Consider the following 26,366-nt stretch of genomic DNA (forward strand, 5'->3'; position numbering starts at 1 on the left):
ACTTTCAAATTGCCCAGCTTAGGGTCACGGAAGCAACAATGACTTCACACATTTTTACAGAGATTGCAAGTCAATCCAAAGACCAAAGTCAAGAGAAACGGGAATCTAGACTACAGCTCACCTAAGCGACCTGAAAAATCAATCTGACCAGCTGAATGGTCAACAGAATAGTAGGTCCCTTTTATAGGTGAACAGATATAATCCAAAATGGCACTTTTAGAGAGCCAGAAGGAAAACATTAACTCCCCATTGGTACATGTTCAGATCTCTCTTCTAGCAGCAGCAGCAGCATTTGTTCTTTAGACGAAGGCAACTTCTCCCTTCAAACTCATCTGTAATGACACATCTAGTAACCTTTTCCTAGGAGAGAATTATTTCCTCAGGTCATCTTTGGGAATCATAAAGTTACAAGCACACGTCATGTATGAGACACATGTATGTAAGTCTTTTCAGGTTGCTACCTGTCCACTTCTTCTTTCATGTAGGTAGTATAGCTGCTGCCATCATAAGACAGAAGCAGTCCCCCATCACTCAGACGGTGCACATCAACTTCCACACAGGAGCTGTTCATGATGACCACATAGGAATTGGGAGACTGCCGGGTCACCTGCAGATCCACAAGAATGGGAGGCGTCATAAAAAGGAAACATGACATTGATACTACCTTGGCTGCTGTAACACACAGATAGTTCTCCAATCCCTGCAACAGTAATAACTAAAGGGACAGGAGATGAGCCATTTGTTTTCATCTTGGATAGAAAAAAAAAAGTTTTAAAAAAAAAAACTTGGGATTGCAGAACCAAGCATTTAGCAAGTCAAGAGATGCCAGAACTAAGGCTGTCCATGAACTTTGATTAAGTTCTCTCATATTTATGTATTAATAGTACAGGTTTGATCACACAACCATATACCACTTCTTCACCCTGATCAGGATACAAATCACAGCTGTGTACTGAAGGAAGTGCTCATCTCTGAATTTCTGCATCATCTCCTGCAGCAGTAAAAAAAATGCAGAATGAAGGAGATCGTATGAAAAAAAAAGAGAGATTGTCTCACAGAGAAAGCAGCTAAAGTTTTCCCTGAAGAAATGGAGCCTATCAAGGTCTCTGCCACAGAGATCTCTTCTGAAGTTAAGTCACTTAAAGCACACTTTTAATCCCGTGTTCATTGCCTCTCTATTCCTCATCGAAGGGATGTCAAGATAAAGTGGAATATAACACGCAGAAGTGCAGAGAACTTACAGCTGCAAAACACAGTATATGATCATGTCATTTAAACTTCATCATAATAAATTTGCTTAAAGGAAGACAATTAAGATTGCACAGGCAACATTTAAGTCTAATATTTCCTAACTTTCGTATGCTTGATTTTGCAACCTTTAAGCAATATTTCTAACATTTTTTTTGCATGTAGTAATGAAAAGTAAAGCTAAAAGGAAAAATCGCTACAAATTCTGTCATGCTGACGACATTGGGCTAGACCAGTCAACATAGTAGATTCACACATTCAGTAGCATTGACAGAAAATTTCAGGCAATTAACAGGCAGTAGTCTTTGCCTATAATAAAGTTTTTTTTTTTAAAATCATCTACAGAGTAGTTCTTGGCCCTGGAAGATTAAAAATTTTACAGAGATACACAGAGATATTGCAATAAAAGATGTGATGGCGTATCATCCTAAGTGAGATCACAGCTGCATTTCTCAACCCCTCAAACACAGAGAAAAAACCCTGCACAGAGTTTAAATTCCATTAATTACATCTATTACAACGATTAAGCCAGAACAGCACGCAAACAAGCATTTCCAACCAGCAGTGGGAAGAGGATGGGTTTCCACACTACACATCGTACCTTCAGCACGTACTTCCGTCCTTCATAGATGAGTTCCACGTCCACAGTATTTAGCAGGGTATGAGCAGGCAGGACTTGGCCCCTAAAAAAGAAATATAGAACAAAACTTGTTTTCCAGAAGCCACCAAATGGCCATTGGGGGCCAGAGGAGGTTTGAAGATACTTGCAAGAATCTGGAAACCACTAGCAGATAGATGGAGCAGGCCCATAAACCCTCTCTCCTTCGGAGAGGTATGTGTCATTTTGATAAAGCCAGCTTGTCTCCATCCACATAGACCTGCTATCCCCTCTCCTCTATGCACCCACTTTCCCTCTGCAAAAGATTCTGCAAAAGAATCTCGCAGCCCAAGTTACAGAACTTGTTGCATGACTTAAAATAGGGATAAAGCAGCTTTTCCCTCTACAACCCCATTTACAGTATGGGCTCACCTACAGGACAGTGAGGGGAAGAGCTCAGTTAACAATGAACTTGCCTGGATCATACCAGGTTTAGCCTGTCTGAGCGTTATGAACCGTTTCCTCACGGCCAGCAGGAATGCAAGGGGATTTCCTAAGTATTAACGGAAAATATCCAGTTTGGAAAATTATGAGAGAGAGAGAGAGAGAGAGAATGAACTTCACATTTCTGGGCCATTTCTTGGAGCTTCTGCCAAAACTGCCAGTGATCAAACCAATCTGTGCAAACAGTAGGGCATACTTTGGGGACATGTCTGCCAGTTTTCCTGGGCCAGTAGCTAAACAGCTTCCTGGATCCAGAGAACAGTCAGCTGATACTGGCTAGCTCCATACGTTCCTGGATTGTGCTGCATTTGAACAAAACTTGGAGAACAAAATCAGATTACCATCTGCTTGTCAACCATCTGACAGACCAGCTTGCAATTTTACCTTTCCAAAGAGTGCAGGAAGTTGGAGACACTGTTTCGGAAGCTAACGTCAGCCACATGCAGAGCCCCACACACCACTCCGAGGATGGTATCTGGCCTTTCCGCCTAGAAAGAAAGAGTAAGAGTAAGGGAACACCTTAATCATTCTCACAATTACATCTCCTTCAGCTCCAGTACGATACGGACGTGCACTTGAAGATTCAGTCTCAGTTCTATTCCTGGCTCAAGGCAAATCTCTATCTTTAAAGATAAACTGCTGTAGCATCCATGCAAACACTATACAGAAACGATCACCTCTGCAAATACTTAAAAGAAATACACTTTAATTTTTTTTTAACTCCCAGGACCAAATCCTGGAATACATTTCACCATCACCTGTCCCAAACTGCAAGCCAAAAATACTAGCCTCAACTCTCATTTACACTAAAGTGCTTTTATGACCAGCTTTAAGACCACTTTCCTCTGAAAAATGGTGACCAGAGATTTTGATATAACCAGAATCAAGCCCAATGAAAATATTTCCTTTCCAAGTGATAAGGGGAAATTAACCACTCCTAAACCCGTGTCCTCTAGCAACCAGAAAGCACCAAGCTTTCCTCCCCACCCACTCAATCTCTCCAATTTGCAGTCCTGTAAAGCAAGAAGCTGCACCTGCACTTTCTCAGCAATGAGCCGATCCAACCAGCCAGTGTCAATGCGGTTCTGCTGGAAGCTTTCCGTTTCCAACAGTTTAATCAAGTACTCAACAGTGGTTCGGAAATCCCCTCGAATAGACAGCTCCTTCAAAGCCACCACCATGTTTCTGAAAGACAAAAAAAAAAAAATCTATTTTTTGTCCTACGCTAACAGTAACATGCAACCTGGTAAGTCCAGATAGTTCCTCATGAGACAGTCCCCTCTGGAAAAAATAGCCTGAGGGTAATAGTAGACGAGCATATGCACTGGAGCAAGATCATATATAACTCACTTAGGAATGAAAGAATATTGGTTTTTTTCAATGTGCTCCTGGGATGAACCAGAAAAAGTCAGCCAGCACCAGCTATGAGATCAGGAGCTCCCAATATTACCATCATATCTAAGTGCCTATCGCATGCATATGCAGATGTAAACAGAACAAAGACAGACATAGTCTCCATCCCATCCAGCACACAGCAGATGAAAGGTTCCGCATGAAGAAACGCACAGACAACAGTTGAGACAGTCCTGTCTTATTATCTGACTCTATAACATTCCACACCACATGAGGACAGCTCGGTTATGTATAAAGCATTGGCATATCAAGTTATCAACGCTGTTCCTGTTAGAAGCCTTCCACATGAAAGTTTTCAAAGAAGAATTTCAATGCAAGAGTAGCTTTATCATACCCAAGCAGCAGGCATACAAGGCAGTGATGAAAGAGAAAAGAAAAAAAAAATAAAGACAAGTTTTTAAAAAAAAAAAAAAAAGGTAGAAATATATGTGCAACACTGGAACTGCTTAGACAAGACAGAATGAGAAGCCTGGCCATGATGTGGGAGACTTCTCTTAAAGGGAGACTTCTCTTAAAACTCCTGTAGAAGTAAGGAGTCTGGTTTTATCTATGGTGCTTTGGACCAAAGAGGACCAAAGCAAGCAATTTCCATAGTTCTAGCAGTTTTCTGACTACTTACGAGATGGCTTCCTCTCGATTCTCTCCCCAAGAAAAGCAGTGACCAAACTGAGAATCAGCAAATTCATGAAGCCCACCTGCAGCAGCAACACTGAAATAGCCCCAGACATTCTTATTGCTGCGGAAATTCAGTTCTTGGACTGTACCAGAACTGGGCTTAAATCCCTGTAAAGACAGATAGACATTTCTATACATCTTAAAGGAAAAGTAAATAATTCAGAATTAGGGAAGTAATTGGAGCTGTGAAAGTTAAAGCACCTCTTTGTGCTGCAACATGATATATATTAGCTAAATTCAACTTGGTACAAGCTCAGCCTGGAGATAGGCAAGGAAAAACTCTATACTGCAGGAGATAATAATGCAAGGCATTCAGTGCCAAAGCACCAGCACAGGTCTAAGAAATACAATAACGTAGGAATTGTTGTAGTTTAGAAACTACAGGAAACTGAAGCCCTCAGCTTTCGTGAGGTCACTAACATCTCAGCAGCTAATCATGAGAGCGTGTAAGGGGGACAACCAACTCACAACAGAAAAAATTCATAATCCTGTGGCACAGTCACAAGCTATTACATCCAGAGAAGGTGGGGAGGCAAAGGAATGCTGGTCATAGACACTGTACGATATGCCTGTGTCAGTGTATCTGCTCCTTGTCTCTAACCATAGCGTACAGATCAGCCAAGTAAGTGAGATAAAGGAGGAATCTTAAGTCTGCTGCCAAACTTTTCAGGATCAGCAGCAAGGGCTGAACCTAGGAGTAAGGCTTGGAATTATCAGAGTGTAATGAAGAACTACAGAATTTAAAACACTTACCTCATCAGGATTCTCACTGGTGATACGTGCTGCAATGACATGGCCACGTGGACAGGGTACATGGGCCGAATTCTCAAAATCAATAGGTACATCTCCCCATGGAGAAACACCGTACATCATTCGGATATCCTTGATCCTATGGAGGGGAATCCCCATAGCAATCTAGAGAAAGGAAAAAAAAAAAATTAACCACTGTTAGTTAAGTTGCTCTCCTCACAGAGGATACATCTTCCTTGAAGGATTAATTCCACCAGTTCCCCATAGAAGGTGATGCTGCAGTTCTAGTCTAGCTAAAAGGTATGCCTGTTTTCTTATGTGAGCTTTTTCTATTGACACATTTTTGAACATTCATATTACTCAGGCCAGCTGAAATGAGTGTAATATCCACCTCAAGCCTTTCTGCTAGTATTTTCCACTGCCTGATTATAAGCCTTCAGAGAAGGCTGGCTAATGTTAGGTCAGCTGAGGCAGGGCACGCATTAAACCTGTTAAAAATATACCAAGGTCCTAGTGATACAGAAGGCCCTTAACTGGTGGTAGGAGACCTTTGTGGAATTTCACAACCATGAATTGCAGAGCAGGTAACTTGCAGAATTGGCTGCTAACTGTATCCTTATGGGATAAAGTCCTAATTGTAACTCTGTTCAGTAGCTGAGAATTTTTTTTTTTTTTAAACCGCTACAGTTCAGAAAGGGTGAACTTTAGCTCAGCCATTTTCTTCAGCTGACTATTAGTCGGACACTGAAGGGATGCTCAGGTAAAAGAAAGACCAAACTGGTTACAGTATCAATGCACCCTTCTATGAGATCCTATCTAGCAACTGCAATGTAGAAGAACAGCGCCCAATGAGGAAAGCATCTGATCAGCTACAAAACTCCGGATGCCTGACACATACAGACACAGAGCTACTGGCATAATCTGATGAGATCACACTCAGTCCAAAGTCACATAGCCACCCGACAAAACAAAGATGATCTTGCTCCTCCTGTGTGCTGAAATAAGGTGACTATAGTCTTGACTGTTAGCAATTGGACTGGGGATCTCTAGAGTAGGAGAAATCATGATACACCTGCCAGGCAGAGGGAGCTGTATGCCAGAGCACTTACGGCCTGAAAACATCTCACTGTTCAAGCTTACAAGCTCCTAAGGGAACACGTACTCTTCAAGTAGGCGTTGAAAGTTGCTCATTATTGAACGGTAATATCTTTTGACAGTCTTGGGTGGCAGAACTGAGAAAGCAGTGCCTTTCCAAACCCAAAGCAAATTGCTCCAAAGGTTTAGCAAGAAAACAATTTCACCATTCATGAGATTTCTGTCAAGTCAACATAGTGAATTCAGCCACAGCTGCATGAAGTACAGTGACGGCTGATGAACTGCACTATGAAAGAGCAAGCAGCTACGTTTCCCGGGCAATACCCAGCAGGATAAGGCCTACCATAATTTGGATTTTTTCTTATGGAGACTCTGATGCAACTTGGTTCCTGTGAACCCTGTGCTTTGGGGACAGTGAAGAGGAATCACGTACAATAGAGTTTATAGGGCACCAGACTCAATTTGATGGCATTTCTTGGTCTCCTCACTGCACAGAAACATCTTGCAGTTTCAGAAAAGGCAGGGTTATCAGGGGCAGAAATTCAAAAGCAGAAAGGGGAAGGTAAAAGTTAGGTTAGCAGAGCTACCAGTTTCAAACACTCTTGTAACTCACTGTTAGCCAAGAACAGCCTGCAAGACGTTCCAGGTAAACGTTTTGTTTCCTCTACTGTCTACCCAATAAACTTCAAAACGTGAATACCAGGAAGAAGAAAGAATAGGAGAAAGCAAGCAAGAGGGTAAGAAGGGGAGGGCTGAGACAAAGTAGGGAACATAGCAACAGAAAAGCACCCCGAGTCTCCGTACACCGTGGTGTAAGATAGAGAACTAGAGAGGAGGGAAGAGGACTGAGGCATTCAATCTTGGATGGAAAAGGTTGAGGGCTGAGGGAGATGCAATGGCAGCATACAGTGGGTTTGGGGGGAAATACAAGGGACAGATGGAGCCACAGCACATATAATAAACCCTTTCTACAGAGCCTGTGAAGGATTTCCTTATTTTTAGGATCAGAACAGCAACAAAAAAAACTGCTGGTTCATATAAACTATGACTGTCACTCACTATGATCATCTCCCCTGAAACAAGGCAAAAAAAAAAAAAAAAATCAAGACATCTAATCAAATACCTAATTATTAGGCACAAAACCTATGTTGTAGAAAGATTAAAGGTCAGGAACCTCAGCCAGGAAGAAGAAGCATCTGCTACGTGTGAGGGGTTGGAAAGGTTGAAGTAATTGCCTTGGAAGTCAAGAACTGCAAATCAAAACTAAAAAGATCAAAGTCACTCTCCTGAACTTGAAGCAACTGGCATACTTGCTGAAAGATTTTTAAAAAATAAAAATAATAAAATAAAATAAGGTCTGTTCTTTCTTCCCCCCTTTGTCATTGGAAACTCTGGGAATAAACCATTCTCCCTTGGAGGCACCGGAGCGGGCGATACGCTGCTTAAACCTGGCGGTATTTGATTGCTCTGCTAATCTCAGAAGCCAACTCCTTTCACAAAAGGATTTCAGAGCTTAAAGATGAACTACTCACAGCCAAAGCTTGTTGAGACAGGCTTTTTACATAAAACCTTCTCCTAACTCAGTTTTCCTGCCTCCCATTTTATTTCTCTACTGCTTGCCTTCACCCTCCCTTTAAGTAAAGCTCTCCTTGAATGACCTAGGAGGAACAACTGGAGAACAACCTCTCTTTGCCTTCCAAATCAGGAGGAGCCACAGGGCAGAACTGTGAGTGAGTGAAACAATCATAACGGAAGGGTAGAATAGCTTGGAACACAGGCTTCACTCCAGCCACAGAAAATGAATCCCAAGCTGGGAAATACCTGAAAAGCTCTTTTAGTTATTGGGGGTTTTTTTGTGGAGGGGAAGTGTGGAGGAGTTATACTAGCAGACACAAAAATTTATTACCCAGCCGCAAGTGAGTACATAGATCATATTTAGTAAAGCTCTCTAATACTCTCTTTACGTTCCCTCCCCTATCAGTACCTACATCTAGTCATCTGCATAATGCTAGCACATGATCCTGTTTTAACACTGAACCCTAGCAGTGACTCAGACAAGAGTCCAGCCCCCTCTTTTACTAAGGCTTCAGCAGAACAGGTTTTTCATGCTCAGACCTCAAGAACATCCCATGTTTTGAGTGCCGCTGAAAGCCTCCAGAAGCACAGGGTCCGGGTCCCAACTCACCTGGAGCTGTGCTGCAGGCAGATTAACATCAGCTACCATCTCTGTGCAGGGGTGCTCCACTTGCAGTCGGGGATTCAACTCCAGAAAGTAGAAACTGCCATCCTGGCTGTACAGGTATTCCACAGTGCCCGCACTCACATATCCCACCATTTTGGCAAGCTTCACCGCACACTAGGATACAGGACAAAAGAGCATTCCATTTCCAGGACCCACGGACAGTTACCTATGCTCTATTCGTCCACATCACCCACGTCAGACTTTCGTTGGCATTCTGAAGCAGCCAAAAGGTTGCAACAGGCACAAGGAGAACTGCTCGAAGAAAAGCATACAGCAGGAGTTTTGTTTTTTGTGTTATTTCCCTTATACTATAGAAGGCAGGGTTTGAAGTAAATATTTACAATACTAAGCATTAGAAAATGCATACAACTCCTGCAGGTTGCTGGAAATATGACCGTACACATTTAAAACACATTTCCCTCCTGTTTTTAAAGGTAAATATCTTTGAACAAAGCTCTATAGTTTTTTATCAGCACATGGTGGACTGAATCAGTTTTGGATATGTCAGAATCTGCCTGCATAAAGTAATTTAAGACACACAGTCCTATATCGCTCTTTCAAAAGATTCAATAATGCAAAATTAGTGGCAACATTAAAAAAAAAAAATTTGTCTGTCTGTTTCTGGAGTCTCACAAGGAAAAGAAAGCTCTCTGAGCCACACTCACCTGTTCCATGTGCTCAAACACCACAGAAGTTGCAATAGAAGCAGGCGCTTCCTCAATAATCTTCTGGTGCCTGCGCTGCACGGAGCAATCCCGGCCGAAGAGCGAGATGGCATTGCCATATTGATCTGCCAGAATCTGCACCTCCAGGTGGCGGGACTGTTTGGCTAGTCTCATTACAAAGATTGGTGAACCTGGGACTTCGGCTTGAACCTATAGCAGAGACAGCATGACGCAAACCAACTTCCTCTCCCATTCTAACATTAGCCTAAAATCTTTTCCTCAGTCATCTTTCTGGAAAAGACTGTTACAACAGTAAACCATTAGCGTTTGGTAGTACAGGCAAGACTATAAGTCATACGCTTAGTCCCCCCAGATAAAAGTAGAACCATAAAAAGCTTCTTAAAAAGCATTAACAAATTGAATTGAATAAAGCATCATTCTGAGAAGACTAGAAAATATCAGTCTATAGAGAAAACGAGAGAGGAAGTGATCAACATGCTCAAAATAAAACATCCAGGGCATTACAAAGCTGAGGGCTGCTCCTGAGCCACAGCTGCAAGCCCATCCCATCTCTCTTTTAAATTCTACTCCCAGGAAATAATATTGAAGGCTAAAAATCATTAATCTAGGCAAGTTTTATGTGAGCTTCATGCTAAGAGAGATTCAAACACAGCAAGAACTTTCCAGAAACGATACACTCCACAAATATTCTACAGATCTGTCACATCCTAATAAAACTGTTTTGTTCCGTAGGTAGTTTGGAGATCATTAAGGAATGACAAAGGGATGGCAGCAGGTAGAAGAACCTCAGTATCGTTTGTTCCAGTACAGAGACAAAGGGAAAACAAGTCTAGAAGGGCTAATGCAGCCCATGCTACCTTGCCCACACATACTCAGCAGTACTGCAATACTACTACTTCATACAAAGGGATAGATTGTTTTTTGGACGCAACGGTCTTAGCTGTAATCATCCCAAGCTCATTTTGCAAAGAATGAACATCCATAATATTTCCCCTGGGCCCGTATTATTACCATGCAGCTTCTATTATCCCACATTTCCTACATAATCCATAAACTAAAGAAGGCTCACGTTCTCCAACATTCTCTAGTTACATTGCAAATGCCCACAATTATTGGGGGGGAAAAAATGGCAGAATTTGGTTTTATTCAGCATCTCCCATGATATTTTGGCATTTGACAACTGTTTTGGATATAAAGATGCACTGAAATCCTAGCAAAATACAAAGCAAAGAAAGTAAGAACCCATGGTTCGGAACAGCTAGACAGTTCTTGACACATAATATACTCTTTTTCAGCTCCTTATGTTTCCCATACAGTGCTCTCAGATCCACCCTAAAGCATCTAAAACAAACACACACAAGTGAACGGGAAAAATTACCTGTCTAAATAGGTTGGGGAAGTCATCTGCATTGTTAACTTTCCTAATTCCTTTTCCTCCTCCTCCTTCAGAGGCCTTGATCATGACAGGGTAACCAACCTCCTCAGCAGCCTGACGAAGGGGGGCAGAAAAACACGGGTACGTACAAAAAGTTAGCAGAAACAAGTTGAAGAGATCATCATTTCCCTGTTGATCCATGTCCTCCACCTCTTCTGACTTTTTCTACTTCGCAGCCTAGACATGTATGGGATAGAGACCAAATACTCCATTTTGAGAGGGTTCCCCTAGTTGGAAAAATCAGGGAACGTTTGCTGCTGCCACAGTGATTTTTTGACCATGGAGAACTCTAACCTCTTGAAGTAATCACCAAATCTTTCATCAGCACCTCACATGCATCAAGTTTATAAACTCATATAAATGCTTTGGGATAACACAGAAGAAGATTAAGCTGGAAAACATGGCTAAATCATACATCCCTTCCCCTCTTCACAAAGCAAAATTCCCAAACCCTGTATTGCGCCAGGAATATTTCTTATTCTATTCCTCAAAGAAAACATTCCTCAAAGAAAAAAAAAAAATCAAGAAAAGATGAAAGCAAGTGTGAGGTCATGGAACTTTATTTAAAATATCTTCTTCCTGCATTAAGCAAGATACAGAAAAGAGTCCTTAATGGAATACAATTCTGTTCCCATATTTTGTTTCTTTCCCCTAACTCTCACCTACATCTGCATGCAAGCTGGGCCCAAAGAGGATATGTGAAAAATAACTTTCAAATTTCCAAGATTCAGCTCTGTGAGGCAGACAGTCCAGCCCTAGAACACACTCCCTTTAGAAGTATATCGAGTGCCTAGCTCTCTTGAGGTGTGCAGGCAGCGGGACTTTAAATAGCTCCCAAGTACTAGCCACCTACCCGTAGTCCATCATCCACGTCTTTCACATAACCTTTTTCATATAGTTCCTGAGGAACGTTCAAGATACGCTTCTGAAGATCATTTTCTTGCCAGTCCACTCGAAGACCTGAAATGCAAGTAGTATCTTCTAGCTCACTCTGCTGCAAGGCACAGCGAGAACTCGCATGTCAGACACTGGTGAAAAAGAGCAGTCTTAATTCTATGAGGAACTAGTCTGGAAGCACTTACAAAAGAGGATGCAGGATGTAAACAGATATTCTGTTTTCTGGGGGATAGATATTTTCCTCTGGAAACCGACAACAGCTATACCCTCCTTCATTTACCCTGTGCAACTCTGAGAAACAAGTTGTTATTTACCGTCTTTTGAAACTGAATTGAGCTTCTGTAGAAGCAGATTACTGGCTGTATGCTCCAAAACTAGATGCCATATCCCAGAAAAGTAGGGACTACAGAAATACCAGGTACTACTGCTGTACAGTTAGACTAAAAGCATAATAAGGACATGTAAATTTTGCCTGACATATCCATAAACATTTTAGTCTCTATGTCTAAACCTTGAACAATGGAAGTTTGAATCCCTAAAGAGAAGGGACACATCCAACAGGAGACCTTTTTTGTGCACAGATGCTTCTTAAACACTAGGTGTGTCAAAGAAAAAAAGGATGTAACGATCTTTATACAAAGGAGAATTTCCTTCTTACCACTGCCACTCCATGGAAGAGTTGGGATGCCTGCAGTCTGAGCCACTATTGATGAAGCAATTTTATCTCCTAAAGCCCACATTGCCTGGCTTGGAGGACCTGCAAAGAGCAAGAAAAACTCACGAACGAGATGCAAGGTATCAAACTCCAGGGAAATGCCAACAGGTCTGACTTGGGTTCCATGCAAGAGGAATAAACAAACGCTCTTCGAAGGGCTGCTACATGCCACGCTCCAACTAGTATAAATCAACATTTCTGAACTGAAACCAAGAACATTAACTGCATCAGCCAGGAAACTAAAAACAGACAGACTAGAGTACTTTTTGAGCAAGAGAGAAGAAAAGGCAAATGAACACTACAGCAATGCAACTGCAGGCACATCACAGTAGCTTGTATGACTGTTAACTGACCATCCCGTTAAAGAACGGGCTTGGCACACTCAAATCCCAAGCACCATTATCTGTCCATATGTTCCTCCTTGAGCTGGGTCTGCTCTCAAAGAGATGACAGGAACTAGTAGCAGGTACTAGGTGCATGCACCTCATTCTACTGAAATGATAATTCTGTACCCTTTTACTAGAAATTTGGCTTGCATGAGACTGTAGCACGTGATTGGTAAAGAGATTTACACTGGAATTAAAATGTAGCTTTTAAATTCACCCCTCTTCAAAAATCCGGAATATTTTTGCAGCTACAGGTCAAGTCATTATAGAAAAATACACCTACTGGAAGTCAGAACATGACATGATCGTCCTCCAAAAGATGAAGACTATGTCAGGCTTTTATCCCAGGACCATCTTTAGTTTTAAACACAGCATAGGTCCAAAACCTTAACCCCGTCTTCAAATCCATGTGCATGAGAAGATGAGACTTATTATATCGAACTACTCCAGCCTTTGGTTAACTGTATTGTTAACTAAACCACAAGCTTCATGTACTGTCCATTTTAAATTCCACTCTTTCAATAACCCTCTTTAAATTAACCATAAGGACATTCAGCTTTTAAAACAATCTGCTTTAACACAATTCTCTCCTAATTTTGTATCTCACAGTATTCAAAGATATGTTGGAGAATGTGTCGCTCCTCCCACAGAGGGACTATTTCCCAGCATATGTTCAAACCTTACCCATGCCTACTCTCCATGAAGAGAAATACTATCACTTAGAAGAAATTGTGGAAAACGCTACTATAAAAAGCGAGCATGTCTAAACACTGGCAACATCTAGGTTAGACTTTGTTCGTGTTTCTTTCCTAACAGAAGCTAGTGAAAGCTCTACAGCATTTACTTACAATCTCTAGAATCATGGGATTAGGTTGTCCACACTTGTTTTCCAGGCCCAGGCCCTTATTGAGCAAAATCCTATATAATACCTTGGGTCTATTCTAACCTAGCTTTGTTAGCCTCAATTCATGGAAACTGACTACCTTGTCAGGCTGCATGTTCTATCATTCTCTGAGTACTGCAAAGAACATACCATCAATCTTGCGCTCCTGAACTATGTATCATGGCTCCATTTTAGATTCTCCACTTTCTATCCAAAACCACTTATCTTAAAATAAGGACTCAGCTGCGTTAGGCATAAGGTCAGAAGTAAGCATTCTCACCCATGAAAGCAATCCCATTTTTATGGAGTAGTTCTGGTAGTTTAGGGTTCTCAGAGGCATGGCCCCAGCCAGCCCATACAGCCTGGAGAAGAACATAACATAATTCACTCTTTGTTTTAGTAAAACAAGCAAGAAGAAATATAAAGCATATAGATAACGTCAAGTCTTTCTTTTCCCTACTGAACAGAAAGCAACCTCATAGCATTCATAAGCCAGACCAGCCAGACCATGGTATTACATGGTATGCTTAGTTCAGTGGGCCAGATAACGTACTGCATCTTGTAGACAAGTACTCACAAGAAGACTACTAAAGTTAAGCTCCTGAAGAGGAGCTAAGGGCAGGAAAGTGATGGATACCCTTCTACCTCCTGCAAATATTCATGCTGGGAAATCTGCTGTATCTTAATATTTATTGCCTTTTGGTGCTAGTATAGGTTTTTGAGTTCCATTTCTTTGACCTATCTTTTTCCCAAAATGCTGCTCCTTATTTAAGGAGATAAGGCTCTCTGGTGTTACCTCCTTATTTGAAAATTATCTTTGGCACTTTTCACCTGCACTGGAATCCGTTTAGCAATATCAAGAATGAGTTCCACATTTGCATAGTTATTGTTGTTTGGTCCTCCTGGAACTGGGACATAGTGATCTGCCATTTTAATGTACTCTGCAAACAAAAAGGAGATCGCATTTAGATTGCAAATCTACTGAATGGTACTTGTCCTAAAATTCTCTAAATCTATACTATGAGCAAATCCTAAAGCCTGTATCCAAGTTTTCCTTCTCATTGCACTGAAAAATTCATGACAATGGTCCGACAACATTTGCTACATAAAAAAATATCTAAAGCATACAGTTAGCCTTTTGTCCTGAAAGCACTTTATAGAAATATCTATTCTCAAATTATTCAAATATTCCTGGAAAGCAGTTCAATTTTATCTCTCATTTTAAGATTGCTTTTCTCTCATCATCCTCTTTTAGCCAAGGTTATACTGACACTCAGAATGATATCCAAGAAACATACTTCCCAGCTCTGCACGCAAATTGGGGATCACAAGCCTCACATTTCCTGCCTGATAACCAGGCTACTATAGCTCCAGAAGAACATGTGGCCAGAAAATTACTATTCACAGCTAAGTGAAAAACTTAAACAGTTATGATGCATGAACAAGAGCTTAACACTCAGTATCTAAGGCAAATTCAGGTCATCTCAAAAGCCTACTGAAAGGAAGTACTTGCTAAAGTATATAAATGCTTACAGATTTTAAGCAAGTGTGTGGAATCAAGCCTAGAAGCCTCGTGCTTTGTATGCTTTTCAATTTCAAATGTAAGTGTTTAATCTCAGTGGTACATGGCACCACTGAATGGTACATGGCATAGTGGACATACAGACAACTTCTCGCACCCCTGCGGACACACAGATCTCTGCGAAGAGAGGGTCGTGTACCTTTGCTAGTCTTTATAACTCACCTGCATTTGCTTTCAGATCCTCAGGAGTCACCATGACAACAAATCTGATCGCCCGCTCATTTCGAAACATCTCATAGGACCAGCGTCGGATGGATCTCATGCATTTCACCGCTGCAATCCCATTATTTGCTATCAAGACCTGAGGATATTAGAAGCACAGAGGAGACAGAGCCTAAATGGCGCACAACACTAAACAACAATGAAAATATTTTGTTTTCTCTGCAGACTCTTTCGACTCCTTTGGCTGCGGTTTCCTATGCCCACTTTCAGTTCAACAAGAGCACTCCATGCCCCATCAATCAATCCAGAAACCAGCTCTTGCTTGACCATAAAGACTTTAATGTAACATGCTTTGTTTTGATTAAAGAGCAGAAGGGAACATTAGAAAGGTATGGCCACTCATTATGCGTCTTCTATACCTGAAATGAATACCTGCCAACCCATAGAAAGGGAGAGAACCTCATCCATTAAATGATTATATAGTCTTTTAATATATTTTTTAGTTTTGTCCAGTCTACTTTTCTTATATTTACAAATCCTTCTGTATCAGCAGAAGTGCTCGCTCAGATTTTTTTTCTGGCCACATCACGCTAAAATAATGGGATGTTTATCTGTCACATTTACAATAAAATGAAAAGAGAATGATTAGAGGCAGAACAACAACATTCAAGTTCAGGAATATTCCTATTTTTGGTATCTGCAATGTAGAGCCTTATACTGCAGGTAAGCCATAGCTCAAGGGAAGGGAACAAGAATGCAACACGCGACAGTCAGGAAGGTCAGTAACTTACCTTCTCAATAACTTTATTCCCTCCAAAACGAGTAACAAACTCTGCTGGAGAAGCCACAGTGAAATCCCGCTGTAGGTCAACTTTCTTCCTGTCCCGGCCTTGTTTTACAAGGTGTAAACCGGACATACTGGGCCTAAGGAAACGTGGGGGAGACAGAAAAGACAAACTTAATTGACTCCAGAGTGGATGAACGTGAACAGAGCAGCATATATGAATAATTTGAAAAAGTTCCCCTTGACCACATTGCCCAAGACGACAAGCAGGATTACTCCCTGACTCCAGTCCACCATGGCCTTCTCCCGAGCTTTTACAGGGATTGACTTTGTTTTGTTTAACTATCTTTCAGTTATCTCATTGTGAGCAAAAGTCAATTATCTGGAAAAATTCTGGTAATGCTGAAATATAAAGAGGTAAAAAATGCATTCGCTTTATATTACTGTCCCACATCGAACAACTGAGCTAACAACGTCCCATCACATTGCTCTCAACTCCTCTAGAAAAGCTGCGAAACGACAACAATGTTTTCTGGCTTGGGTAAGACAATCTGCTAAGATCAAACAAGGAAATGCTATGCGAGAATCACAGCAATAAGTCTCCAGTTGTAAACAAGAGACCCTACTACCTCTGTTTACTCAAAAGCATTTTCCATGGATTTTCCGTTATCCAATCTTTAATATGAACATCACTTCTTCACAAGTTCTGAGAGTTAGAGGATAGATTCATCATGCTACTTCTACTACAAACAGCAAAAGCCAGTCTTCTGTCCGACAAAGCCAACTGTGTGCTCTGCCACTGCCCGATTGCATGGAAACGGGACAGTCACTTCCCTTTCCTGGGCTTCCTCACAAGTAAAACATGGACAAATCAACCCTTGCTTCTGCAAGTAATACAGGATTTGATTTGCTAACGTTTACAAAGCTGAAACGCGCAAGAAAATACAAAAGCAAAGACCTACTCTTTATACTGCGTGTCTACTGTAGTGCAGCGTGACAGGGACAATAAAAATAATTGTTTTTTATTTTAAAGCCACTGAAACTTTACCTTTTAGGTCACCTCATTGTTCACCAGCTTTTTTTTATTTGCAACTAGCACGCTTTTCTTAACAGGCTCTTTTTCCACAAACACACTGATGGAAAACGCTCCAAACCTTTCTGTAGGACTATGGACATTACTAAATGAACACTAGGAAGGTATTTTAAGAATTACTTAATGCTTTGTAGAGGTATATACCCCAGGAGGGTCAGTGCCATATGAGCAGCTGAGTAACTAGCTTTGTCTGTGCCCGCTAGCCACTCGTGCCCTGCCCACTGTCCTGTATCCATGGGAAACACATCCACAACCTCTGGCCTGGTCAGCTGCTGAAGGGCTGATACCATTGAGCAACTTTCCTGGGAAAGGGGATGAGATGGGCAAAAAATGAGCAGAATTGCTGCGGCGGGGAGGGAAACAAACCCAAGGGCAAACCATATACAACATCTAGAGGTCTGCTTTTAAACACAACCTGCAAGCTGAGATAGTCGAGAGCTGTCTCTGCTAGGTCTACTGCCCCATAAGGAGGTTTGGAGCAGCCTGGCTTGAATGAGCTGCTGGTAGAGATAACTGATAACAGCCTGAGTGGAAACGCACAGATTGTCCTTCAAGTTCCCCTCATAAATAGCCTGCAGATATAATAAGGATTTATCTAGCTGGAATGCAGACCCTCTTTAACTGTTCATCAGGAGTACAGTAATGCCACAGACCACTAGTTCGGTTAAAAAGTTTGCTGATGCAGAAGCCCTGAATGAATTGTAGCTAGTATCTGGTTTAAAAACAGGCTCTTCTCTTACTAGTCTTTCCTATTAACGATTATGGTACTAACAGGACTACGCTGCGCTTTGCAGGACACATTAACGAACAGGATCTTGATTCAGATCAACCAACACAACGAATTTGAAAAGATATATGCCGAATCCTGGTAATAAGCAATCAAGAACCGCACTAGAAAGGAAAGGTAATCTTTCAGGTAAGGCCAGATCAGTATCCAGATCAGACTGTAAAGACATGTTTATCTACCATACACAGAATGAAGCATAAAGTCCTTCTCCTTTGTCCATACCACCTACTTTGGCTGTAAGGTCCCACTGAAGTAGGACTCTGGCTTTTGTGAAGACTTCCAGAATAGTTAGAAAGCATAGCTGCAGCATTTGAAATTCCGATCCATACTCTGCATTAACACATCAATCTTTATCTCACACACGTGAGATATTCCCATGACAAGTGATCTTGCTGATGGAGAGCTCTAAGTAATGATAGTCTTGCAAGGAAAGCAAATTTTGACTGAAAACCTGTTCTAAGCATAGGGAGAGAGACCTTGAAACCATCCACAAAGCTGAGTGGGAGAAATAAAGGTAAAACAGACAGGAGAAACAAGAGTAAGATGGTGATTTTCAAAAATGCAATAAATAAATAAGCCAGACAGATGCACATCTCCCAGTGACATTCTATGACATTTAAAAGGAAAAGAATGTCTGTACCAGGTCAGACCAAAGTTTATCCAGCCTAGTAACTTGTCCCAAAGAACGCTGCTAGGCAGTGTCCAGGGAAGGGCATAAGAACAAGTTACGTGTGGGTGGGTACTTTTCCCGCCTACTCTCCCTTCTTCCAGGGAGCTGCACTTCAGAGAGACAGTTTCGTACTTAACATGTGCCCCTATCAGCAAGGGTTTACTAACTGCTTTGTGAAAATATCAGCCCAGATATTTAAGCACGGGGCCAACAGACAAGAAAGAGAGGAAAGAGGTAGGTAAGGCTGAAGTTCTACTAAAATCATGTCTTTCAAAGAGGGTCAGAATCTATGGCGTGGCAACACATAAATGAGACAAGTCCTCAGTCGTGACGTTTACTGAGAGAAGCCTCAGCAAAAACAGAAGAAGATAAAATCTTGGGGTCAGAATCTGTGGCTGTGTATGAAGATGAACCATCTTGCCAACTTCAAGTTACTACACAATACTGCTACGCATAAAATGACAAAACCAGAACATGCAAACAGAACAGAAGTGCATCATGCAGAATAAAGTACAAATACTTGTTTATAAGCAAGTGGAGTTCAGCTTAATTTGTGAAGGGAAGTATAACAAGAATATTAAGTCCATTTACTAATAACTACAGACTGCACATTATAATCAAAACAGGAGGAGAGATTTTGTTGTTTTTGCAAGATAAAATGAGGGAGAAGCAGGGCAGCAAGGAAGAAAGAACACTGAGCTCTAAACAAAGCAGGATAAATGCTGAGTTAGTAATAGCCATCCCTACTATTCACTAGGTCACAACTGCAGTGTTTTGTTAAGTAGCAACTTTCAAAATGCTAATCATTCTATCCTTATTTTTTAGAGGTTAAAAGTTGTGCAGAAACTCAAACTTTTTAACACTCATTTCCCAACTACAGTGTAGTCTAGCGTCTTTCTCAGAGACTGCATGCATAGATATCTTATACAGATATCTTCCCGAAATCTCTCGAGTTAAGGTAAAAATAACATGGAAAAATATCAGCATAGATTTCCAGTACAAAGGGCCCAATTACCTCAGTCCAAGACGGATGCTGCCATCAGGAGACAATCATATCAGGAATTCTTACCTTTGCAGCATGTGGTATCTCATTTCCTGACTCTCATCTGCAGAATCCTCCATACTGTCTCAGTAAAGGAATTACCAGATTTTATTTTTGCTTATGGCTCATCTGTTGTAGCCATTGCTATTTTTTCCCCCCCGATACTGTAGCTCAAAGCCCAGCAGGAGAAAGCTGCAAAGAGCCTCTTGCATTCATGCAGTTCTCCTTGAAGCAGTGGCACTTCCCTGATTGCTTCAATCTTTTAACCTTTGTCCCTTGCTTTCCACCACCCCGCTCCTCTCAGCCACTCTTTCTTCCTGTGACGCAGCGTGTGCACTCAGAGAGGGTAGCAGCCTCTCTGTTCTGCATTCAGAGGAAAGCAGCTGATCAGGAAAGAGAGAAACTGATCTACAGGTTATGTAATCAGGCTTAACACACAGCTCTGCTGCTGCAGCCCTCATGCCGCAAAGTGGCTTTGCGCAGCCCTGGCCAGCCCCAGTTCATGCTCCCCACAGAGGGTCGCACACGGAAGCAGAGCTTGCACTGCCTCCCTGCCTGCTGCGGAGCCCATCGGCACCCACAGCGACTCTGCTCCGCTGGACACGGAACCGCACAGGCAACCTGCAAGCACCTCCTCAGCTGTTGGCTTTGTGAGAGCAAAGGAATGACTTCAGGGGCCAATTAGCCTAAAGAATTCAATCGACATATAGGATTTCACACCAGATTTTCACAGGGCCTGGGGAGGTGAGAAGAAAAGCATTCCAGAACTGGAGAGAGGAAAGTCAGATACACAGTCTGTGCAGCCACAGAGTATAGCAGTGACCCAGACGTGAGACAACAGACCACGCTGGGGCCCAGCCTGGAAGCTAGAACACCCTGCACAGGTCACTTCCTGCACCTCAGTTTCTTCACCTATAACATGGAGATGAGATCACTCTGAGTGTTATAAGGATAAATGCGCTCACAAACAAAGGTACTCTAGCACTGCAGGGTCCATACCACCACTGCAGCGAGGAAGGATGTTTACGCAGTATTGAGCACATGCGGAAAGATAAATTGCAAACTTTGGGGAGGGGAGGAAGGATGAGCAAGGGCAATGAGTGCAGCAATATAGTGATGAACAGAGACCTTGTTCAAATCTGGATTTAAGCTATACATGGTGATTGGATTACATTTCAAAATTTCACAACATTTAGGTCGGTCCTAGCATAGGGCCATATCCAGTTAGCACAGCCCTTACCTGCTGCACACACGCTTCAAGGCTCTGAGCAACACCTATAGCCATCCGAGGACCACTCAAAAAAGGAGCATGCGCCAAGAGGAAAAGGTCACATTAATACGATGACAGCAAGCAACCCAGGGCCCTAAAGAGCAAGGTGAGGTCACTGCAACAGACAGGGAACTAAGAATAGACAGATGTGATAAGCAAGGAACAACAAAGTGCCATGTGCCTGATAAAAGTGCAGGCAAACAGTTCTGTGTGGATCCAACTTCAAGCGTTTTCAGCAGAAGGGTAAAGGGGAATAGCGACACACTGTGGCAGTGAAGAAGGATGTCCCAGTGGAGAGAGATCTCCCGACCAGAGAACAGAGCCAAGAGATACTAGGGAAAGAACAGAGTGTAAACAAGCTAAAACCCCCAAGCCCAAACAGATGGAGGACTTCAGTTCCTGCTGCAGACAGACATAGGCACAGAAAACAACATCCTGCCCCACTGACTGACACAGTGGAAGGCTGCAGAAGAAAAGCTACAGCTTACCGCACAGCACACACTGGACTTGCATCAACAACATCACGCTGTTGCATAACAGCACTTGTACAGGAATCAGTGACCGGGAGTGTCAGATGGAAGACAGGCGATACAGTACTCCTGCTCCCCTCTGCACTGGGAGCAGTCTGGGATAAAGTCCAAGAGCAGATGGCAGTGATCGGGCTCTAGTAACCCCAGGAAGTACAGCCCAGGAGGTAAGAGTGAAAGGATGGTCAACTCTGAGAAGCAAAGACTGAGGGGACACCTAATGGCAATCTTCAAATGCAGGAAAAGAGAATAGGAACAATTTTTAACTCATGCCCATTGCAAATTGGAAGTAACTGAATTAACCTAGATCAAGGAGAATATATGTTAGAAAAACTTTTCAACAGGACTGATAATTAAAGCAGTGGACAAAGTGGTTGTCTAGGGTATTTGTGGAACATCCCTTATTAAACATACAAAGAGGCTGGCACAGCCTCTGATCGAGGCTGCTGTGCCGTACAGGTGACCCTATCTTAGGGCAAAAGGACAGCCCCAATGAGTCTTGGGATCCCTTCCAGCTCTCTACTTTACTTTTGTTCTTGGATTAAAAAACAGGTTGTACTGAAGCACATTATACATCTGCGTGGTAACTAAATGCCTCCTCACCTGTCAGCCTTTGTTTCCTCTTTGAAGAATTGTTCAGATTGCCCAACTACGAAGCATGTCAGAAATTTCCCATTTAACTCATTTTAAAACAGAAGCGTGTAGGAAAGGGCAGCTTGTCTTGAAGGATTTGCCAGCATTGGTTAGGTTTGACAGGCCTCCTGCCACGTCACTCAGCCTGGTGTGGTGCAGAGCCCTGCTTGCGAGACCCGCAGCTCCGGGCCTGGCTGCCGGACAGACCTCAGCGCTCCGGCCTCCCACAGCCCCCATGCGCGACTCCAGCCATCGGAGCCTGCCCTCCCTTTCAGGCTCCTGCTTCCCCTTTGTCTCTGCAGGAGGCTGCCAAAGAGCCATCATTTGACCAGAGTGTTCCTGACCAGCTCCAACCAAGTTGTCATAACAGGAGAGACGTCAGGACCCGTGGACTCTGCTTGACACAACTTATGCCAGTTTTTCTGCTGGGTATCACTAAACAGGACCAGCAAAACCCATCAGACATTCAGTGACTGTCTATGTCATGCACTTCATATAGAAAAAGGTATATTCCAACATTTTCAAAATAAAATACTTGTAGGATCCGTGGTTCCATTAAATTTCCTCAGATTTTAATCCTGGCTCAAGATTAAAATTTATATATATAAATTTACACACACACCCCCCTACACACACACACAGTGGAACTGAAATTTTATTTTTCAGGTAGTGTTTTTGAAAATTGTTTCCCAAATATTTGCCTCTGTTCCAAAAACACTACCCACAGCCCCCAGTCCAGTTTCAAACCACTGTAGCTGCAAGGACACAAACCCTACGGCTACACACAGTTTGATTTTAGAGGAGCAGCTTCAGCATTGGTTAAAAATATTAATCATGCCTGCTGCCAGCTGAAATCACTGCTACCAGATCAATGGACATGATTTGCTGCAACACCCCTACTGAATATGCTGCGCAAGGATGTGTCACTCTGCTATAATACTTACCAGCAAACACATACACGCTCTAGAAAGCTCATTTCCCTAAACATAATACTACTCAGAACCCAAATGGCAACCAATGTATGAAAGCCATCCCCCTCTTTAGATCCCAAGCCCGCTGTTAGACAAAAGAAAAGCCTTCACTACTCTCTTCTAAGCCTCTAAGAAAAAAGCATTCATTATAGATACATACCTGACGCACATCACAGCTAGGAGCCTGCATTGATCCCAGCACTGTAACATGCCAAGTGCTATCAGTGACGTAGCAGTTTATTCCAAAGGCAGTGATGCATTAGCTAGCTTGTTTGAAAGGCAGTCTTAAGGAGACTGCAGCGTGCACACACACACACACACAGAAAGGGGTTTTTGGGATTTTTTTTTCCTCCTTCTTCATATTAGGTCTGTAAAGGACAAAGGAGGAGGTGGACTAATGTGGAGAGAGAGCAGCTCTGATAATCAATTCATGCTTTTGTTTTGTAAATATGTAAGTGCTGATGCAGAGATGCATCTGATCTGGGTGGTAAGACTTAAACACAGTGGAAGTATCCCTAAGATCCACTCCAGTTTTAAATCTGCCCTTGCAACCTATCTTAAAGAGGCAGACAGAAAGAGCAAGCGTACATGCAGCCCAGCAAGCAGTGCAGAATTCTGTAGCTGGAGTACACGGCCAACTATGTTTTGGGTAGCAGGTACAGGGAGGCTGCAATCTGGACTTATTCAAATACAGTTTTTTTTTCCTTCAGCCTTAGAGAGACAGAATAGTTGCCCTGAATGCAGATTCTGCCAGAAATCAGTGTTTCAACCTATAAATCAAAACAAAATGAGTCATCTCAGCTCTGCCTAAGGACTGAAGCTAAATTCAATAAAGGACACAGCATAAAATACATCACCCCTGCTCCCTGGCTGATCACATCTGCATTCACACTAACGCAGATTTTTAACAGTGATCAAGGAAAGTCTGTAACCTAAAACAGCAGCTTTGATTCCAAAAACTACAGAGCCCAAGCTGGCGCAATCTTCTCAACTAGGATTCCTCTCAAACAGCCAAGTACTGCGGCTGCAACAGGTACAGAGTTTAAGCGCTTGGACACTTGTTTGTCAGATATTTTCTCTTCCAAAATCACCTATCTGCCTTTTTATCCATCATGTCAGATGTTTTTCAGACCGCACCATACCCACAGGATGCGCGCATCAAATCCCTGCAAGCTCCAAAGCAACGTCACATTTGTTATTGTGAGAGGGAGAGAGTTGTTCTCCTGGAGCCTGGTCATCTAAAGCTCACTGAACTCCTTCAAATCACACACAGGCTCTAATCAAGAACACTTCACTCCTGAAGCTCTTTTGCATAGTCCTTGACCCATTCCCCTTGACTGTTGCTTCCCAAATATTCTGTGCTCTCCTTCATGCATCCTCATGCCTGATGAGCCTCTAGCATCCTGCACACTCCAAGCCCCTTCCCTCTCCTTGAAATTATCTTTCAGAAGCCGTTTCTTCATCATCCCCTCCCTGCTTAGACCCATGGCACCAAATTTGCACCCCTCAAAACCACCCACCATAGTTTGGCAGTAAATCCAAGGGCCTAAACAAATAAATAACCAAATCTAAATCTAAACACCATCCACACTGCAGTTCCTCAAGCTACAAAATACTGGAAGATTGTAACCTTTACATCCTCATCAAGTAAAAAAATCCCACGTGTGCCTGGAATACCAGCCTAACATTCTCCAGGCCAAGTCCTGCAACCAAGATAAAAGTTTAGTTTAAATTAAGAACAACAACAACAAAAATTCTGCAACTGAGAAGGGAGCAGAACTGAAGTCTTTTGCAAGGAACCTTTCCAAAGCTCTTTGGCAGAGTAAGTTCAAATGTGAAACACAGATCTGGCCTGTGAAAGAGGGAACATTTATATCTTTCATAACAACCAGAATTGAGGGGCAGAGGGTAAGAGTTTTGAAGAAAACTGACCACTGAAAGTTTTTGCCTGACATAAGAAAATCCTGTACAGAAAGCACGGTGTGGCCCTTTTCAGCTACTAGTCTTAGAGACGCAGTCACAATGTGGAGCCAAGAGATCCAAGACAGGAGATTCTTCGCTTTCCTAACCTGAAAGAGGTTTAATGACACTTCCTTTTCTCTGAGATCCGTCACAAACCTAAATTCATCAAGAGCTCCTCCTGCAGCCACTGAAGACACAAGCAGTAGGCTGTGAAGGGCTACTGCAAAAGCACTTGTTTTTGAATGCTTTTGCTGCATGTCCTGATCTGGGTGAAAAGTGAGGGCATTCAGCAGAGGAGCAGGCCCTTAAGTATTCAGATAGAGCAAAGAATACTTTGTTATCTTTTCAGTTAGAAATATCAGCTAAGTTAAGTAAGTAGGAGACATTGTCACTGCAGTGGTATCTCAGCTAGCTAGTTAATCTTTGCAAAAATCTTCCAACAAATTACTGAATTTAGAGTTGATATTTCCCATGCAATAACCATGGACAGAGGTTACCCTGGGAGACCAAAGAAGAATACTACTTTTGAGATGTATGCAGATGAAAAGCACTTTAAAGTGCATTTGCTGACTAAACAGGAAAGCTTGCAGAGAAGATGGCTGCCAAATCACAAAAGAAGTCAAAGAAAAACAAATTATAGTTCATTGAATATCAGTATAACCAGAAACAGCTAGGAAGAGCTAAGAACACAAAATAACAGACAAGCTTCCTCCTTTTCCACAGGCAGAGGAGCTGATCCAAAGATGACCCACAAATGATGATCCATCCATTTTACTGGGTCCGAAATTAGGCTTCTAATTCATACAGCTAAGATCCCCAAATTTAAATCTTTAAAGTTATTGTTAACATAAAAGATAAAGTATTTTCCAACACTGTTTAAAATAACGCCCAAGGACCAAAAAGCAAATAGAATGTAAATAAAGGGGAAATACAGCTTTTTTCCCCAGGTGGATGAAACTCAAAATATAAATCACAGCATCACTCATTGGCAGTTACGGTAAGAAAAGGGGTGGAAATAAGTCTCTTGTTTTGGCAGGGGTTCCTTGAAGATGCACAGCTTTATTTCAGCAATTTGCAGAAACATGCAACAGTATCACTCTCCTGCATCTGCTGAGCAGAGGGCAACTGATCGTATGCAAAGGAAATAAGATGTCTCAGCAAGCACTACAAGATTCCAGTTTCATTAATGGCCTTCTGGTCTGTGAGATGCACACTGATGCCAGTCTCCCTGCACAAAAACCTCAGCAGCACCATGGCAACTGATAGCACAGAGAGTAGATTAAGAGGAGGAGTCTTCAATTCAAGTAGGGGCCCCACAGTCCAGAGAAAACCTGGAACAGGAAGGAATCAGTTCAG

The 26,366-nt window shown here is 42.2% G+C and overlaps 1 protein-coding gene across 9 annotated transcripts in view; it reads right to left on the reverse strand.

The window, feature by feature from the left end:
* Window positions 1–26,366, reverse strand: part of ACACA (acetyl-CoA carboxylase alpha) — a 154,236-nt gene that overhangs the window by 110,053 nt on the left and 17,817 nt on the right. For 7 of the 9 annotated variants that reach the window (XM_068910467.1, XM_068910466.1, XM_068910464.1 and 4 more), the window contains 15 exons: window positions 16,063–16,195; window positions 15,272–15,410; window positions 14,359–14,468; window positions 13,808–13,889; window positions 12,202–12,300; window positions 11,500–11,606; window positions 10,590–10,700; window positions 9,191–9,400; window positions 8,469–8,639; window positions 5,192–5,353; window positions 4,383–4,546; window positions 3,385–3,535; window positions 2,735–2,838; window positions 1,850–1,931; window positions 462–607 (listed from right to left, as the gene is read on the reverse strand). In XM_068910467.1, coding sequence (XP_068766568.1) covers window positions 462–607; window positions 1,850–1,931; window positions 2,735–2,838; window positions 3,385–3,535; window positions 4,383–4,546; window positions 5,192–5,353; window positions 8,469–8,639; window positions 9,191–9,400; window positions 10,590–10,700; window positions 11,500–11,606; window positions 12,202–12,300; window positions 13,808–13,889; window positions 14,359–14,468; window positions 15,272–15,410; window positions 16,063–16,195 — 1,971 coding nt within the window. Of the gene's footprint in view, window positions 1–461; window positions 608–1,849; window positions 1,932–2,734; window positions 2,839–3,384; window positions 3,536–4,382; window positions 4,547–5,191; window positions 5,354–8,468; window positions 8,640–9,190; window positions 9,401–10,589; window positions 10,701–11,499; window positions 11,607–12,201; window positions 12,301–13,807; window positions 13,890–14,358; window positions 14,469–15,271; window positions 15,411–16,062; window positions 16,196–19,674; window positions 19,964–26,366 lie in introns of those variants that run through there. The other 2 variants (XM_068910470.1, XM_068910469.1) reach the window with 1 other exon arrangement.

Source organism: Struthio camelus, chromosome 16, assembly GCF_040807025.1.
Source record: "Struthio camelus isolate bStrCam1 chromosome 16, bStrCam1.hap1, whole genome shotgun sequence".
NCBI classification, from domain to species: domain Eukaryota; kingdom Metazoa; phylum Chordata; class Aves; order Struthioniformes; family Struthionidae; genus Struthio; species Struthio camelus.